The 19,319-nt window shown below is 41.5% G+C and overlaps 1 protein-coding gene across 7 annotated transcripts in view; it reads left to right on the top strand.

The window, feature by feature from the left end:
- ADIPOQ (adiponectin, C1Q and collagen domain containing) overlaps window positions 1-18,618 on the top strand; it is a 37,700-nt gene extending 19,082 nt beyond the window's left edge. For 5 of the 7 annotated variants that reach the window (XM_072407729.1, XM_072407730.1, XM_072407732.1 and 2 more), the window contains 4 exons: window positions 13,961-14,163; window positions 14,539-14,664; window positions 15,569-15,774; window positions 17,913-18,618. In XM_072407729.1, the coding sequence (XP_072263830.1) occupies window positions 14,090-14,163; window positions 14,539-14,664; window positions 15,569-15,774; window positions 17,913-18,427 (921 nt within the window). In that variant the 5' untranslated portion in view covers window positions 13,961-14,089 and the 3' untranslated portion in view covers window positions 18,428-18,618. The remainder of the gene's footprint in view (window positions 1-13,960; window positions 14,164-14,538; window positions 14,665-15,568; window positions 15,775-17,912) is intronic. The other 2 variants (XM_072407735.1, XM_072407736.1) reach the window with 2 other exon arrangements.
- Window positions 18,619-19,319: the final 701 nt, after the last annotated feature.

Here is a 19,319-nt window from a genome sequence, read left to right on the forward strand (position 1 = left end):
TTTCAGTAAACATTCAATAATCCACCATCTTTTGGTATCCATAGCTAAGTTATATTAGATTCCACCAAACCCAACTGTTGGGCAACTCAGGAGAACAGTAAAGGCTTGTTCTCAGCCATAGCCTAATTTTTTTTTGCATCATCCAGCTAAAATTCTGTACTCAGTGTATAAAGTAGGAATGTTAGTGGTGGTTGAAGTTACGTATACTGGATGTCCTAAGGGACAATGTGCCAACCCTTTAAATATACGTAAGATATGTAAAGAACAAAGGTAAGGAGGGTTTTTTTGGCAAATAAAGAAGATTGTATTCAATGATACATCTCATAAATAGCAATTAATCAACAATCATTTCCGGTGAACCACCATGGGAGTTGTGGTCCAGTTCATAATAACCGTTTTACCTGACACGTTTTACCTGTTATTGGCTTCTTCAGGGGTAGCGGCAGTTCCGCAGATTTGTACGCATGAAGTTATAATATATGCAGTCCTCTGCATGAATGAACCAGCACACACATCTGCCGTAAGTAAAACCTCCTGGAGATTACTGAAAAACCAAAGATTTCTCCATATTATCTTGTGGTGCTTGAGCCTACTTGCCTTGGGTACATGTTTGAAGTTTACTTTCATTCAAAAACATCGCTATATTGGCCCTAAATGTTTAGAACTTGCATCTAGTGCTGGCTCTAGTGCATCGTCAATGCCACCCAGAAGTGAACGATTTTAGTGAATGGAGTACTGACAGGCGGCAGCAGCAGGAGGAGGCGGTGGGCCCTGAGAAGGAGCGTGGACCGCATTGGTAACTGGCATCTAGAGCTGGGTGTAGTGCATCGTCAATGCCACCAAGAAGTGTACAATTTTAGTTAATGGAGTACTGACAGGCGGCAGCAGCAGCAGAAGGAGGAGGAGGCAGTGGGCCCTGAGACAGGGCGGGGACTGCATTGGTAAATAGCATCTAGAGCTGGGTGTATTGCATTGACAATGCCACCCACCCAGAAGTGTGGAATACAATTTTAGTGAATGCCGTACTGACAGGCAGCAGAAGCAACATCAGGAGGAGGCAGTGGGCCCTGACACGGCGCGTGGACCTCATTGGTAACTGGTATATAGAGTTGAGTGTAGTGCATTGACAATGCCACCTACCCAGAAGTGTGTAATACAATTTTTGATGAATGGAGTACTGACAGGCAACAGCAGCAGGAGGAGGCGGTGGACCCCCAGACAGAGCGGGGACCGTATTGGTTACCGGCATCTAGAGCTGGGTGTAGTCCATCGTCAATGGCACCCAGAAGTGTGTAATACAAATATCTGAAATTTGTAAAGGGCCAGACCAAGATGTTTTGTGCGCAAGCGGACAGGGTGTTGGTGATGGGCAGCCACAGACTCAGCACAGTGTTGGTCCAGAGTCATCTTGGTTGGCCAGTGAGTACTTGTGTCAGTCAATCAGTGACATCTGTAGTGGGGATATAATAGTTTGTTAGTAACCCGCCTTTCGTACATTTTCAAAAAGATGAGGCGATTGACATTTTCCGGCGACAGTGGTGATCGGTTGTCCATGACCACTCCAAAAGCGGCACTGAGGGTTCTTTCAGGCAGAACACTGGATGCCGGGCACGAAAGAAGCTTGATGGCATACTGTGCCAACTGCGGGCAGATTTCAAGCCTGCACCATTCGCTTATAATCGTGCACCGTGCGCTTCATCCGTTCTCGATGGTTATGCACCTGCACTTCACTTGTTTGAGGTGGCCGCATCAGGTTTCACCAGGCATCCAGCAAATACCCCCTGCCTTGGCCTAGACTTTTGGATGTGTGCGGCCTGCTGTCACTACCGCTGATGCTGCTGCTGCTGCCGCGGCTACAGGAGGATACAGAGGAGGCAGTGTCCGCCTGAGCTCCCTGTGTGGAATGTGGTGCGCAGAATTCCTCACAAAGCCGGACACATAGTTATCTGCTCAGGCTGGTCACCTTTTCTTTCTCTTGCGTCGGGTTGGGTGGAAACTGTGACATTTTGTCTTTGAAGCGGTGATCCAGAAGGGTGGCCAGCCAGTAATCATCCCGGTTTTTGATGCTGCAAATGTGGGGGTCCCTCTGTCATCCTCCTCCTGTCCATCAGTAGGTGCCAAAATATCTTCCTCCTTATCACCCACCTCCTCCCCTTCAAGCTGCAGCGATTCCTGTTGTTCCATTGCCCGCACAATGCCTAGGGGCGTGACAGCACAAATGTGGGTTGGACAGGTCCTGTCCAGCAGCCCCAACATGGTCTTCCTCATCATCATCATCTTCCTCCTCCTCCTTTTAAAATTCCTGATGCTGGTCAGTGTCCCTTCTTGCTCCTCCTGATGCTGGCTGTGTGCTATGGAGTGTAATGTCACCCTCATCCTCCTCCCCCATTTCTTCCCCTCCTCTCCCATCACCACTTTCCATCAGGCCACACAGAGTATTATCAAGCAGAAAGATGATGGGTATGACATCCTTTCAGCCTGACCACTCCCGACTCACAACGTTTGTGGCCTACTCAAAGGGAGGCAGTACTTTGCACAGTGTCTCCATCTGCAGCCACTGGTCACTGGTAAAATAGCTCAGTTGTGTGGCTGTACCTAGGGCTCTGCTGCCTCCATGCACCACGCTGACCAAGTAATGGCAGATGGCCAGCTTTTGCTCACACAGACCCTGGAGCATGTGCAGGGTGGAGTTCCATCTAGCCACAGTGTCACAAATGAGTCTGTGCAGTGGCAGCCTCTGTTGGCGCTGGATCTTGCAAACCACCGCGGTGGCAGTAGGGGATAGGCGTACATGGCTGCAGTGAGCCTGTCTCAGTAAGTCCTGCAGTCCTGGGTACGTGCGGAGGAACTTCTGCACCACCAGGTTCAGTATGTGCACAATGCAGGGCACATGTGTTATGCGGCCCATGCGCAGCGCAGCCACAAGGTTGGTCCCGTTGTCGCACACTACATTTTGTTGTTGGGGGAAATAGCCTGATGCCTTCGCACTGCCAGACCCTCAGGCTGTTCGTAAAACAACATGGATGGAAACAGTGGAAAAAGATGTATCAACCAAGAAACACTAGAAACTTGTTAGGTATTTGCCGTAGCAAGCATTTGGCTAGCATTTTCAATATAACGCTGTATTACTATCTCAGTGTGAGGTTTTTAATTCTAAAAAACTCAATTTTTTTTTAATTTATATGTAATTATTCCTAGGAACAAAAATAATATCTAATTTTAATATATATATTTGTTTTATAACTATATATATTGTTTTCATTGCTGACTACATTGTTTAGCACTTGGCTGAAGTGGTAAAAGAGATGGGAGCCAACTGGAGAATTAATATTGGGGTGATGCACATGACATGATAACATTCACTGTGGTGCCATTCATTTTGACTCCCCAATTGCACCAACGCTCCTGTGTTCTCAGGCACATAAGGGTGCCATTTTGACTTCACACTACTAGACTAATTATCCTCTGGACTTTAATGTGTCAAATTAAGTACAGGGAATCCGTGGTGCCATAGAATGACAAGCTGGTTTAATCTTTCTCCTCAAACCTCATCTACCCAGTACAAGATTTATATTCCATGGCAAAGTTTGGGAAAATTGTTTTAGCTTACGCCCAATGATTTGCCTCTAAAAATATGTGGAGGACAACTATTTCAATTTTTTGAGCTTGAGATCTTCGATTGTAGCCATTTCAAGGCAGGGTAGGAAAGGATATGATGTATATTTACAGCCAGTCCAGTATTTGCACTTTAAGGGTTGAGTATCTTTGGGCCTCTATAGTGCTTAAGCTAAAGTAAGCTTATGGTTAGGCTTACAGGGTATGACAGCCCACTGAGTAAAATAGTCTAAATAAGGGGTGAGCAAAGTTTTTCAGTCAGGGGCAACAATATAAAATTTGAAAGAGGGGCCGGGCCGATGGGAGAGTGGGTGGGGTTATGCCATTATGATGCCACTGAACGTGATGTCATGAAAGCACCCCGCCCACTCTCCCATCGCAGATCTGAGACATTGATGGCAGAGTGGGTGGGTTGTGTGCAGGGACACAGCCTGCCCACCTCCATGAGCCAGGATACCAACAGGGGACGTGTTCTGCGGCTCTGGCCAGTGTGCCCCCCAGTGGGGTCCTTCTCCTGACCGTGCTCAGAGTGGCACCGGCCAGAACCACGGAACACCCAACGGCCCAGAGAAACAACCATATTGGGCCATATATGGCCTGCGGACCGTAGTTTGCCCATGCCTGGTCTAAATAACCCTTTGCTCAAACAAAGCTATTACCAGAGACTAAAAAGCAATCACATAAATTACTATACTTATGCTTATTATTAAATATAAACTTAAACCCCTTTAACTAGACATACAGTTGGTTTGCCATTTTTTTTTTTTCATCTAGCCTAATAACCCCTAAATGCAGAAATGCACATGTGTACTACAGGTCTCCATGCTTTGTTCACCTATTAAAGGACTACCTCCCCTACTCAGTTATGTGCTGTTTCTCAGTTAATGCTTCATTCTTACATAGGCAATATAGAAGCAATATCTGTACCATCTTTATAAATGCAACTTTTATTGTAATAATCTAAAATGGGACCATAAAAGTTGGAGTTTTGTATATATATATATATATATATATATATATATATATATATATACATACCACAATCAAACACAGTTAAAATTCATAATTTATTTATTGCTAAATCAAATCACAAAGACAAAATTACATTTTTTTAATTATATGACATAAATCAAAACGTCATATAAATATTCATTCGATTTCTTGGAGTAACCTCTAAATAGTAATTTCAGATGGTAATAGTGGTCAAATGGTTTACCAAATTATCAATTTTAACTGTGTTTTATATATATATATATATATATACACGAAAACCCAATTTTTATGGTGCCATTTCAAATGTTTTATGTCAAAAGGGGGGTATACTGCAGTTATATCAAGAAGGTTATCTCTATCCCGGGCACCTCCTATTATTAATTGATAACTTTTATTATAATCTAGTAGGCATACAGAATGACTGGCCTTTCAACGCTCCAAAAGCTTCTGACACATTTCACTCCATCCATAAGGCTTAGTAGTCATAAAGGCCCAGGGCAAAGCAATTAGTTGCATACAGAAAAAGAAACCATGCTCATGCGAAACCAGTAATACAAAATACATTTTAATTCCACATATCCACTGGTTTTGAAGGCAAGCCCCAACACCTAATTGTCCCGCTCTGTGTGCCCTCCTACATAAACGTTTGTTCCTTGGTTGAGAAAATCACTGTTTTCTTTTTTTTTATCTGTCTATGTAGTGACAAAGGCAGATTCATATGGAGTTAACAGCATTTTATGAGGTTAGAGTTTTGGGTTTAATGCAAGGGTGCCCAAACATTTTACAAAGAGGGCCAGATTTGGTGGGATGAAAATGTGTGGGGGACGACTACTAACCGGGGTTAATGTGGGCGTGGTTTGCAAAGGTCCCGCACAGCACACGCCCACCAGGGAGACATATGGAATTCCCTGTGCACGGAGTCCGGTGTCAGTGTGGACTCCAAGCAGAGCATGTTCTTGGAATCAGAGTGGGCATGGTCGGTGCGGGTCCCGCACAGCACACACCCACTATAATGACGTAGGATATTCCCTGTGATGTCAGAGGCTGCAGGCCGGTGAAAATCTGAAGACGAGCCACAATTGGCCCGTGGGACGGACTTTGGACATGCCTGGTCTAATGGGAAACCTTAAAAAAGCTCACTCTCACATTTTTTTCCATTCAGAGGTGGTAAATAAGATGGGAAAGTTAAATATTTACACCAAAGCCCAAAGGTCAATGTCGAAAAATGCTAGGAAATTATGAAGTGGCTAGCAGGGGAAATAACTTTGTGCTAATGCACATATTATGCACACCATGACATGGTAACACATATAACATTTACTGAGGCGCTGTTCATTTTAAATGACTTTTTTTATCCCCTCACATTTGTTAGTACCTTGATCTTAACGAGCGGATATATAAGGCCATTAGAGGCCCTTTCTTAACCTCCCCTCCCTTTTGTTTTTTTTTTTAGTTTTTTGGTTTTTTCTTACCTCGCGTTTGTTTGCTAGTAGGTTGATCTTCACATGCAGATATAAAAGGCCATTTGAGGCACTTTCTTTTTTTTTCTCACGTATTCTTAGTAGATTGATTTTCACATGCAGATATATAAAGCCATTCGAGGCCCTTTCTTCCCCCCCCCTCCATCCTTTTTTTTTTAGTCACGATTGTTAGCAGGTTGTTATTCACGCACATATATATAAGGCCATTAGAGGTCCTTTCTTCACAAAAAAGAAATGTTATATTTTTTCTCCTAGGAGACTTTGTATTATAAGTGTATTGTGTTTTATTTTTTCAAAATAATTTGTATTTTATATTTATAATTTATTTGTATATTATGTTTTGTATAGTATGGTTTTTGTATTTTGTTTGTAATAAAAGGCAAATTTCCATAAATTAAAGTATTAAAAAAAAAAATGACTCCCAGAGCTTTATGGCAACACACCTGTGTTGTAGGGTGCTGCAATGCATAGCAACATAAAGTTGCCATGGTATGGGACCAGGACCAGGTCAAAGCAGAGGCATCAAATGCTTGCCCACCCATATCCTGTATTGTCTAACAGATTGCATAGCATAGAAATGTCAATGTGAACATCAGTTTTCAGCTGACAACCAAAGTAGAAAAAGCTACATAACTGAGCTGTCCCAAAATTATCCTGATGGATCAGGTAAGTCTATCTTGGGCTGACTTCCACAGCTTTCCCTGCTTCCACCTGTTTCAGAAAACTTTCCACTTTGCAAGGGGACATGGTTACATCTGACAATCAGCTTCTAGAGCGTGCCAGGGTTAAATTCCAGCTTGATCGCTTTCTCTTCACATTTCTTACCAGTCTTCTCTCACAAGTCTTAACAAAATACCCCAATATGCCCAATAGCCTTCAACTGTAATAGTACATACCTGTCTCTTATGCCATTGGCAGCATGAGTAGTCTAATTTCAGGCAGAGATATTTGGTGTTCTAGATGCTAGATTTTTTGCACCACATCTAGAAGAAAGTCATTGACAGATAGCACCCTACCAGAGCCACCAGTTGGTCTGCATCCTTAATAACATCTTTCAGAAAAACAGAGTGACAGGACACCAGTGGAGTACAACTTTCACTTTTTTGGAAGCTTTTTGTTGCAGTATTTTTACTTTATATAAAAGAGTTGTCAAACCCTTTATGTAAATAAAAAATTTGAATTTACATCCGCTTTAATCAGCAAACTATTTAAAAAGCCATCATTGAGCTAGGGACTCTTCCCTACCTGCTTGTAAGGATTCCCAGTAAAGCCATCCCCAGCCTTGTCCACTGACAGGTGAAGAGAATGTTGATTATTTTGTTATATCGCAAACTTTCAAGAGATATATATTTGAGACAGCAAGTGAATAGTCAAATCTTAAAGGTCATAAGTTAATAGCTAGGGATGAGCGAGCAGGATTTGTAAGTTCGATTTTGCGGTGAATCGGGCCATCCTCGCTTACCGAACATTTAAGAGAGAACGGCCTTGTGATTCACCTTGAGGCTGTGTTCTCGCTAAACAAACGAGGGAAAATGCAGGGGGCAGGAACGGCAACTATTTCCGGTGGGAATTGCGTAGCTGGGAGCAAATCATTTGATGCACAGCCAGGCCCAACAGTCCAATCAGGAGAGATCTGAGCACGGGCATATATACAGGGAAGGAAGGAGGGGTTAGTCACCCCATCTTGTGTTCTGTGTCAGAGAAAGAAGCAGGGAGAGACGTACATTGTGACAGGGTCAGGTTAGGAGCATTCTTTATATCTTGAAATATACAGATTGTATATATACAGTTTTTGATGCTACGTCTTGAAACATTTCTGTCCTACTCTCCAAAAAAACAGATATTTCATTCTGATAGCCTTTGCTATCTATCAAAAAAGCAAGAAAAAATTCTGTATTTCTCTGAAAAAAATAGAGATATTTATTTCTGATGCCACTTGCTATCTATCAAAAGAGCAAAAAAAATTTCTGTATTTCTCCTAAAAAAATACAGATATTTTATTTTGATAACACTTGCTATCTATCAAAAAAACCAGAAAAATGTCTGTATTTCTCTCAAAATAATACAGATATTTAATTCTGATCACTTGCTATTTACCAAAGAAACCATTTGGTACAGGTGCATTTTTTTCCGAATAAGTAAAAGATGAGCATTAGACTCAGGGGAAGGCATGGCGTTGGGCAACCTGCCGCATCTGGCAGGGTGCATACTCCCCGGGAGTCTGCCATTGTAGGACAGCAGCAGCAGCAAACCGTTGGAGGCAGCAGCACAAGTTGTCAAACAGGTCCGAGATGTGTGCGGAGAACCAGTACTCTGGTAGATTTATTGAGAGGGCGTACTACAATCATACAGCCACATCATGTGGAGAGTATTGTGGACCCAGGGGCCTCAAGTACAGCAGGCTCTTCTTCTGCAGCAGCAACCAGCACAGCCATAACAGGAGCAAAGACAGGAATTAGCGTGGCTAATGTGCCTGTACCTCCTGTTGACTCTCCCTTGTTGTTTGACGAACAGCCTGAGGATCTGTCATTGAGAATTTCAGAGCAGGAGGCAGACTTTGAGACCCTTGGGGAGTGTGGTAAGCACATGCTGGGCGAGGGTTCTGCATCAGTGGCTGTACTTGCAGATGTTGGCTTAGATGAAAATGAGGATGATGATGACCGTGATGTCACCTGGGAACCACCACTGCAAGTAAGGGCTGGAAGCAGTTCCAAAACAGACGTAGAGGAAAGGCAGCAGCAGACTGGGGATGGAAGGGGCCGCAAATCTGCCTCATGTGAGTCCCAAAGAACACACAGATAAGTGGGCACAAGCGGGAAAACAGTCAGAGACGATGTGACAGTGGGGCAGATGGAGCTGGAGCAGACCCAGGGCACCCAGCAGATGCAGAGGCAGGCAAAGAGAAAGAGCAGCAGAGTGCTTGCAAGCACCTCTCCAGTGTGGTCTTTTTTTTACGCTGAAAGGTGATGACGGGTGCTTAGCAATCTGCATCCTGTGCCACAGGCTGATTCGCAGAGGACAGGATGGATCACATTTGGGTACAACATCCCTGCTTTCCTACATACGCAAGAACAACAAACCAAAGTGAGAGCAGTACTTTTGTTATCTTAAAGGAGGTGCAACCACGTCATCGTTTCTTCTTCCACCTCTACTGACTCCTACACCTCTAACCGTCATTACTACTGCGTCTCAGGAGGTTGTTGACAGCCAGACTTCAAGCTGCATGGAAGTATTAGCTCCTGGCAATGGGCCCAACCAACAAAAGAGTTATCTAACTCAATTCATGTCCAGCCAAACTATTGGCCTTGCAGCTACTGCCGTACAGCATTGTGGACTCTGCTACCCTCTGTGACCTGATGGCCTGTCCGAAGCGTCGGTGGAATATACCAAGCAGGCATTACTTCTCCCACACAGCTGTTCCCAGTTTACATGCACATGTAATGGGTAATCTCTCTCGGGCATTGGGATTCTCAGTGTCTAGTCAAATCCACATCATCATGGACAGCTGGACAACCAGGCACGGAGTGGGATGCTACCTGTCCTTCACCTGACTGGGGGAGCCAGAAGCAGGGGACACTGTGGTTAAGCGGGCACGCTACTACGGCTCTATTGCACATGCTTTGCCAGGCAGTGCTGAAATTGGTGTACTTGGGGAGAAAAGTCACACCGCAAGAGCACTCTTGTCCGCTTTGCACAGAGAGGTTGAGGCTTGGCTGATGCCCTCCCGGCTCACAACAGGCAACATAGTGTGCGGTAACAGGGACAATCTTGTGGCCGTGCTGCGCATGGGCCGCATAACACATGTGCCCCCCCCGGCGCTTAGCAAGATCCACCATCAACAGAGGCTTCCACCACATAGACTGATTTGTGACACTGTAACTAAATGGAACTCCACCCCGCACATGCTCCAGGGTCTGTGTGAGCAAAAGCTAGCCATCTGCCATTACTTTGTCAGCGTGTTGCATGGAGGCAGCAGGGCCCTTAGTACAGCCACACAACTGAGCTATTTCACCAGTGACCAGTGGCTGTAGATGGAGATGCTGTGCAAGGTACTGGTCCACTCTGAGTCAGGAGTGGTCTGGTTGGAACAATGTAATTCTCATAATGTAATCATCTTTCTGCTTGATAATACCCTGTGTGGCCTGACGGAAAATGGCGATGGGAGAGGAGGGGAAGAAATGGGGGAGGAGGATGAGGGTGAGATTACACTCTATAGTGCACAGCCAGCATCAGGAGGAGTAAGAGGGGACACTGGCCAGCATCAGGAGGTTCAAGAGAAGGAGGAGGAGGAAGATGATTATGATGATAATGATGAGGGAGACGATGTTGGGGCTGTTGGACAGGACCCATCCAACCCACATTTGTGCTGTCACGCCCCAGGCCCCACTGCTGTAGCTTCTGGAGGAGGAGGGGGTGAGGAGGAAGATGTGTGTCTACATGTTGTGATGCCTACGGAGGGGCCCCCGCATTTGCAGCATCAAAAACTGGGAGGATTACTGGCTGGCCACCCTTCTGGATCACCGCTACAAAGACAATATGTCACAGTTTCTACCCAACCCATCGCAAGAGAAAGAAAAGGTGACCAGCCTGAGCAGAATACTATGGGACCGGCTGTGTGAGGAGTTCTGCGCACCACATTCCACACAGGCAGCTCAGGCGGACACTGCCTCCTCTGTATCCTCCTGTAGCCGCGGCAGCAGCAGCATCAGCAGTAGTGGCAGCAGGCCGCACACATCCAAAAGTGTAGGCCTTCCTAATGCTTCCGGCACTACAGACAACCGCAACAGTGATGGCGCACAAAACATCTTGGTCTGGCCCTTCTAGGTTTAATCACAAATTTCCAATATTTGCATTACACACTTTGGGTATTGATGATGCACTACACCCAGCTCTAGAAGCCAGTTACAAATGCCATCTATGCTCCATCTCAGGGTCCACCGCCTCCTCCTCCTGCTGTTGCTGCTGCCGCCTGCCAAGTACTCCATTCACAAAAATTGTATTACACACTTCTGGGTGGCATTGATGAAGGACTACACCCAGTTCTAGATGCCAGTTACAAATGCAGTCCATGCTCCGTCTCAGGGCTCACCACTTCCTCCTGATGCTGTTGCTGCTGCCGCCTGTCAGTACTCCATTCACTAAAATTGTATTACACACTTCAGGGTGGCATTGATCCCTGGCGATTACTGACTAGAGGCCACACACTGGCGATTACTGACTAGAGGCCACACACTGCTACTGCTCTCGCTGACCTACGCTCCATCCTTGGACCTCCATCCTTTTGCCTAATGTCACCACGCTACTTATCCGCAACTTTATGGGTGGCATTCCTAACACATGTCATCCTGGTCATGATGCCAGCTAGCAATTATTATTATTAGTTAACAGGATATAACGTATATATATATGGCATAAACAAATTATGCAGCTATGTAAATTTAATAGTAGTGCGTATATTAAATAGCAATGGGTTTTCCTACTGTTTTGACGACATAGACTGTTGCTATTGGGTTAAGTTCACATGTAGCACCACCCTTTCTCTATGTCCTAATATTCATGCTGCCTTCTGGACGCTGTCAATCACGCAAAAATCCTATTTGCCTGCTGTCACTTTGCCTGCCATTTTCTGGAAAACCACAATTTTATGGGTGGCATTCCTAACACATATAATTCAGGTCATGATGCCAGCTAGAAATTATTATTATTATTATTATGAATAAACAGGATTTATATAGTGTTAAGATAAATATGCAGCTATATAATATAAATAGGGGTGCATACATTAAATAGCAACGTGTTTTCCTGCTGTTTTGACGGCAGAGACTGCTGCTAGTGGGTTGAGTTCACATGTAGCGCCACCCTTTCTCAATGTCCTAATGTTTGTGCTGCATTCTGGGTGCTGTCCATCACACAAAAATCCTATTTGCCTGCTGTCATTTTGCCTGCCATTTTCTGGAAAACCACAAGGTATTTTTTAACTTTTGTATTTTTTCTGTGTTGCCAATGTACTCCTTCACTTTGCAAATTTGGTGGTTCTAACATGTATTTAGCTTTGCTATTAATGAGTAAAGTCGGCCCATTGATCCCTATTAATAGCAACAAAAATGGACAAACTTAAAAACTGAAATGCCTCAAAATGAACCACATTTTCATGGTTAGGTGATTGAATCAGGGCATATCTGAAACCGCAAGTCAGTATGCAGTGTTGAGTACCTAACAAAAATGCTCTAAGGTAGGACAATCAGCAAATTGGTGATAAGGTCATAGGATCTGAGGATCATTGATGCACATTTCAGAGAAAGCCAGCATCTCCACACAATCCCACAACAGAGCTACTGCTGCATAAACAGTAAAATGTAATGATGGCCAAGCTGAGAAAAGTGTACTAGAACACACAGTGCAAGGTAATTTGTGTAACTTGCTTAGCTGCAGACCCATCAGAGTGCCCATTATGCCATTCATAGTCAAAAACATCTGCAATAGGCCTGGCAGAATGTCCTATAGGAGGAATACAGGCTGGCAGATGCAGTGGAGTTCTAATAGGGATGGTATGTTGTTTAGAAAAGTTATGACAGATGTTATTGTATACAAAGAATAATAAAATAATTAAAATATAACGAGGAGTTACACACATTTTTTACAGCTATTGCTGTGGGCCAAGACACTTTTCTTAATTGAACCTATTGAACAAGAATACTGCGTATAGTAAAGCCCAGCCCTTGAAATAGGTATGATGCAAAACATTTTATAAAGGTTTTTTGAAATATTTGTAATACATTCTGATGAAATAATACATTTTTTTGTTTTGTTACATTAACTGTATTGAGAAACAACCTTTTGCTAGAACAAAGCTAATACCAAAAACTAGTATATAATCATAGCAATTACCATAATTATGCTTATTAGTAAATATAACTAAAACCACTTAAACTAAACATACAACAGGTTTGACATTTTTCTTTCATCTAGCCTAATAACCTAAAAACTGGACCAGATCCATTCCAAGTTTGCTGGATCTCCCAGCTTCACAGATGAAAGTGTATCCTCTCTAGCATTGGAGAGCTTTAATAAATCAGGCCTAGAGTTTTAGGAGTTCAGTAAAGCAAGTGCGCATTTTCTTTAAATGCTTTGGAGATCAGATCAGAATTCTTTGAATTAGGAATTCATTAGCAAAGCCTGTGGTGTATGCCAACACCATTAGTTTCAAACTGATTTAAAATGCAGATCATTTAGAATACATTGACAGCTATCTTCGACCTGGAGTTGACCTCTTTCTGACCGGTATTTGATCGGTGCTGCTGTGGAGTTTTTTAAATGAATAAGGACCAAAACACAATCAACATTAACAAACTGCCCATTGGCGCAGGGCCTTTGTGTTTAATTACAAATATTTTTTTTTTATTTTTAAGCAAAATGTTGGCATGTGCATCCCCTATGGAACTTTGTAGTCCTATTTTTAAGTTTTTACACATTATACCTAATACAAACTTTCCAATTTGCTTAAATCCTGTTGGAGATATAAGGCACATGTATGGTTTTTAAGAGACCTCAAAACAAAACCTTTTTAAGAAGCCCCATCTTTTAGAAATGTGTTCCATTGTCCACAATGTAGATCAAATTATTTGATATCAAAAGAAAATATTTTAATGTGTTTTGAAATTTTATTTTGAAATAGGAGTCACCAGTTTCCATTAGTAGTAATTAGTGTATATTTATTTGTAAATTCAAATGTTTTCATTATAGATATATATACATATACATATTTATTGTTTGTCCTGTCCTAATACTTATTACCCCATAAGACAATTATTAAAAGTGACTAATCAATTATGTTTTTGCATTTATTTAAAACATTGTAATTTATTCTCAAGGAGTTTAAGACTACTGGTGTTCCTTAGACTGCTCCCACCAGATACAAGGAATTCCTGATCTAGATGCTGACCTTTACATAATCTCCCTCCACTGTAATGCAGAGAATTAAATTTAACTGACAGTAACACATGCTCCGAACAGAATGGAACGCGGTTAGAAGTCCATTGCACTGCACAGAACACTCAGCTCCAATATTCCTGGGGTAAGGCTTTTTCTTATCTCTAAATCTGTAATGTATTTGATGTTTTCTAAGAACAGTAAGACAGTAATTTAAGATAGAAATGTATTTTGTGCATTCATGGGTATTTACTAAAGGGGTTCATTTTCAAAATCAAAATATAATAAACAAAGGTGACAAAAAAGATAAATCAAAAAATAAATGTGATATCAATGAGTTGATACTGGGTAGATTTGCACAATATTTTTAAAAAATGTATTTACAAATATAAAAAATAAAGCCAAAATAATTTCCAGAATTATGTTTAACAAAATCATTTGAATGTGATTGAAATCTATTGATACCCTATGGCACAGTAAATTATTTTTAATCAATGTTTTTTATTTCATTTTAACTAAGGAATGCTAAGAGCCTATCTCAGGTTTTAGTTTGCTGTCTGTGTCCCTGCAAGGCAGATTCGCCCTCTTTGCCTGCCCTGGTGATCATTTACACAGGACCTAAATTGTTAATGGAATACAAACAAGGGTAATTCTTCAAATATGGAGAGATGTAAAATCTGTGTTAAAGAGGATTTTCCTTACTTTTTGCATTTTGCAACAGAAAGAGTAGAAAAACTATTTCACAGGTTTAAACCATTTAGTATTTATTGAACAATCATAAAGTGAAAATGTTGATTTAAATATACAAATTTAAAATGGCAAAATGATGCTTAATGATATCTATATATACAAAGGCCCTGGGAGTGGTTGGGAAAGCATTAAGTAATCTGCATTGACAGTATTTTCTGTTATTAATGGGTCTCTCTAAACATCTTACAGAAATGTGTGGATTGCCATGGCTGTCTTTCTGATAATTCCAGGTACCTGGTTTTCACATTGAATCTGAGCACAATGCTTTCCAAAAGACGGATGTGACACTAGTATGCAGGGGTTCTGAACTTACTCGATCTGCTTTTGCAGTTTTGGAAAAACTAAAACCATAAATGGCCAGGCAGTGGGCCTGATTTATGAAAGCTCTCCAAGGCTGGAGAAAATACACTTTCATCAGTGAAGCTGGGTGATCCAGCAAACCTGGAATGGATTTCTTTAATATCATTTGCTATTTGTTCAATCTCGGAATCCATTCCATTCCAGGTATGCTGGATCACCCAGGTTCACTGATGAAAGTGTATCCTCTCCAGCTGTGGAGAGCTTTAATAAGTCAGGCCCAATGTGTATTTCTAGAAGATCAGCAAAAGCGTTCTCTATACAGGTTTCCTTTAAGCATATAATCTTTAATGATCTTTATCTAAAAGGTTCACCACATCCAAAATTAATATTTTAGGTTGAAAATATCCATGGCATCTAGAGCCATTGCTCACCAGAATTTATCTACAATTATTCTAATATGCTTTTGTGATTTATATAATTATAATTTTCTTGATATGCAGGACAATGTTGCTTCCACATTCTGTGTGTGTTCTTCTTCTGTTGGCACCGCTTTACTCTTCAGCTGAGGATGACCCGACACAACCACAGCGGAATCCCTGTGCCAACTGGATGGGTGGAGCACCTGGGTACCCGGGACACAATGGACTACCAGGACGGGATGGTAAAGATGGGAAGAATGGAGAAAAAGGAGACACAGGAGAACCAGGTTAGTGAGAGATTTAGTGAATAAATTTGTTGGTAAATGTGTGTATTAGAAAAGTTTTGCACATCAAATTAGGTATACCATGTGCTTATAGGCATTTTTAATAAATGATTGTAGTTCAACAGCAACCAAAAAAGTGGTTAAAGGAATGGTAATCACAGACGAATAAAATGTTCCTATTATATTATGTGCTGTGGGATTCATTGCAGTTTCCCAACCACCCTTTTTCTTAAACCCTAATTTACTGGCAAGCTAAATCTAACTACAGGTAATATTAGTATGCTCTGTATGCTAACTACCCCTAATATAACCAAAGTTTGCATAAAGAAAATGTAGAGTGGTTTGATGTATTAGTATATATTTAATATGGCTTCATTATGGCCGGGGGGGTTATATAAGTATATACTGTGTTTACTATCTACCTCTAGTGCCTTTAGTAAAATACATATTAGACATAGTAAATAGACAAGCACTTACTGACCTCAAAATAAAATAAAATTAAAAGTAAATTAAAAGAAAATTCAAGTAAAAGTAAAGTAAAGTAAATCATTATAATTAAGCTTTAAAAGGTTGCAAAAAAACTGTAAAGACAGTTCTAACAGCTTAGAAACACCTGACATACACTTTATTGTGAATTTTGAAGATTCATTTTACTACAGTGCCCTAAAATAATAAATTTAAGGATATCTAAAAGATGTAATACTTTATTGTGCCACTGGGCAGCACGGTGGCTCAGTGGTTAGCACTCTGGCCTTTGCAGGGCTAGGTTTCAGGTTCAAATCTCAGCCAGGACACTATCTGCATGGAGTTTGCAGGTTCTCTCGTGTGTTTGCACAGGCTTCCTCTGGGTACTCCAGTCTCCTCCCACATTCCAAAACTATGCAGTTAGGTTGATTGGCTTCCCTCCAAAAAATGATCTTAGACTGTGGTAATGACATATGACTATGGTAGGGACATTAGATTGTGAGCTCCTTTGAGGAACAGCTAGTGACATGACTATGGACTTTGTACAGCGCTGTGTAATATGTCAGCACTATATAAATACTGTGTAATAAAAATGTGTTTTTCTGGGTGCAGATTCACTTTAAAGGATCCTCTTAGAACTTAAAAAAGTCATCCTGGCAGTCGTGCTCATAGACAACCTGAAGCTGGATTTTGAACAAGCAGTGGTGTAGGTACAGGGGGAGCAGCGGTTGCAATTTTAGCAGGGCCTTTTTTCTTTGGCCCTCATTGGCCATAATAACTGCCCCAAATAAAATGACTTACACTGCCTAGGACTTCCTTTCTACAGCTGGACTACCCCCACATGCAGTATGCAGTGTAAACAAAGCAAAACATGCTGATCTGCAGTACCAGGGTATGTTTAATGCAGGCCTCTGCAGGCTTCTTGCGAGGATTGATTTGAAATATCTGTTGCATGTGTGCTGCTTTACTAGGAGAAAAATAAATGATGTTTTGGTTTTAGGTAAGGTTAAGGGATATTTGGTGACTACGGGGTGGCCCTACATGTGTGGGGTAATGAAAACAAGGGGACAGTGTGCACAGGTTTGGTAAGAGGAGATATAGGCACAGTGGTGAAGAGGGGCGTGCAGCTATAGAATTAGAAGAGGCATTGTGGAAGGAGCCTTGTACATTAGTGGAGAAGAAATAGGTTTGCAGGGAAGTTGGGTGAAGCAGCCACTGTTGCATTGGTGACAGTAGGGTTAAAGGCGCAGTGTTAATGACAGGGGTGGGTGAAGGCATACATACACAGTATTGAATGTGGGGTATGTATTGAGTGAGAACAGGAGGAAGCATGCACAGTTGCAATTAGGTAAGAGATAAAGGGATGAGATAGGGACAGAGAAGCATAAAAGGTAGCCAAATGGATCCAATACTGGCTAGCATGTTCCACCTCATTCTCCAACATGGCAATGGTTAAAATGTGGAAGACATGATTCACAGCACAGAGGAAGGAAGTGGGGGGTAAAGGTTGGGGTAGGAGAATTGTCAAACGTTTGTAAATGTACCCAAAGATCTGTAACTATACCAACAAACGTACAGTTGAACCAGTACCAATATAGCTTTCCTTTACAGCAAAAGAAACAAATATTAACGCTTTCTGACATATAAAATTATAATATTGTCATCAATATTTTAAGGTGTTCCTGGGCAAAAAGGAGAAGTTGGTAATCAAGGACCGCAAGGACCTGAAGGCCCAAGAGGATTTCCAGGAGCTCGGGGTGAGATGGGGGAGAGCCCATTCCTACTTCGCTCAGCTTTTAGTATGGGACTGACTGGCAGAGTTTCCATCCCAAATGTTCCTATCCGCTTCACCAAAGCCTTTTATAACGATCAGCGACATTATGATGAGAGCACAGGCAAGTTCCGCTGCAATATTAGGGGCCTTTACTTGTTCACCTATCACCTGACAGTTTATATGAAAGACGTCAAGGTTGGGCTTTACAAAAACAACAAGCCTATCATGTTTACCTTTGACCAGTTCCAGGCCAACAATGTAGACCAGGCTTCTGGCTCCATCTTGTTGAACCTGGATGTTGGAGATGAGGTTTGGCTGCAAGTCTATGGGGATGAATTTGGAGGCATCTATGGAGACAATCTCAATGACTCTTCTTTCTCAGGAATCTTGCTGTATCCAGACCAGTCTTCTAAATGATTCTCCTCCACTATAATATCATCATAGGTTTTGTTTATCAATGTGTAACTATTAAAGACTGAACATAAAGACCTAGATACAGTATCCTAGAACTGTTATGGAATTACAAATGTTTTATTGAAATACCACAAAATTTATGACATTTTATGCATATTCATGCAATACAAATACATAATATAAAAAAGGCCATAGGTGTAGTACTGGTTTATCCTTAATTTTTCAAGATTCTTTGCATTAGATTTTTTGGGTTTGTTTGCTAAATAAAAAAATCAAATTAAAAAAAACACATATTAACAATAATATTAGTGTTAAAAAGCATTTCATTGTGGTCATTTATTTTATTTCATACTTCATGGAGCTCCAAAATGAAGCACCTGTAGGAGGTGAAAGGCATCAGATGATGGAGTGGTGTAGTGTCCTCATGGACTAAACAAAAAAAGTTGTTTTCAAGCTTTTAGGATCAAGCAGTGTGCAGCCTATATATCTTGTATTATGGATGTATTATTTGCAGGTGATGGGTCATGAGGCAAGGAGCAATATCATAGGGAGTGTAGATCAGAATCTCACAAATTCATTCTGATTGAATCTAATGGGAGCTGTAGGCATTAGACGACAGGTAATCTCCAAGCAATACTGATGTCAAACTACATGTATGTTGTTCAGAGATATAAAAATAAGATATCATACTATAGAGTACTTTGTACAAAAAACATTTAGCAAGTTTAATTCAGCCTATGGATAGACAGATAGAGAGTAAAAAATATTGAATTACAATATATAATATAATATAAGTATCCCTGTTCTATATTTGAATGTTGCTACCTAAGTAAAGAGAATTCCCAAATACAATGCAAAAGAGTGCTGATTATACCAATGTTCCTATTTCTGAAGT

The sequence above is a fragment of the Pyxicephalus adspersus genome, chromosome 4, assembly GCF_032062135.1.
Source record: "Pyxicephalus adspersus chromosome 4, UCB_Pads_2.0, whole genome shotgun sequence".
Lineage (NCBI taxonomy): Eukaryota > Metazoa > Chordata > Amphibia > Anura > Pyxicephalidae > Pyxicephalus > Pyxicephalus adspersus.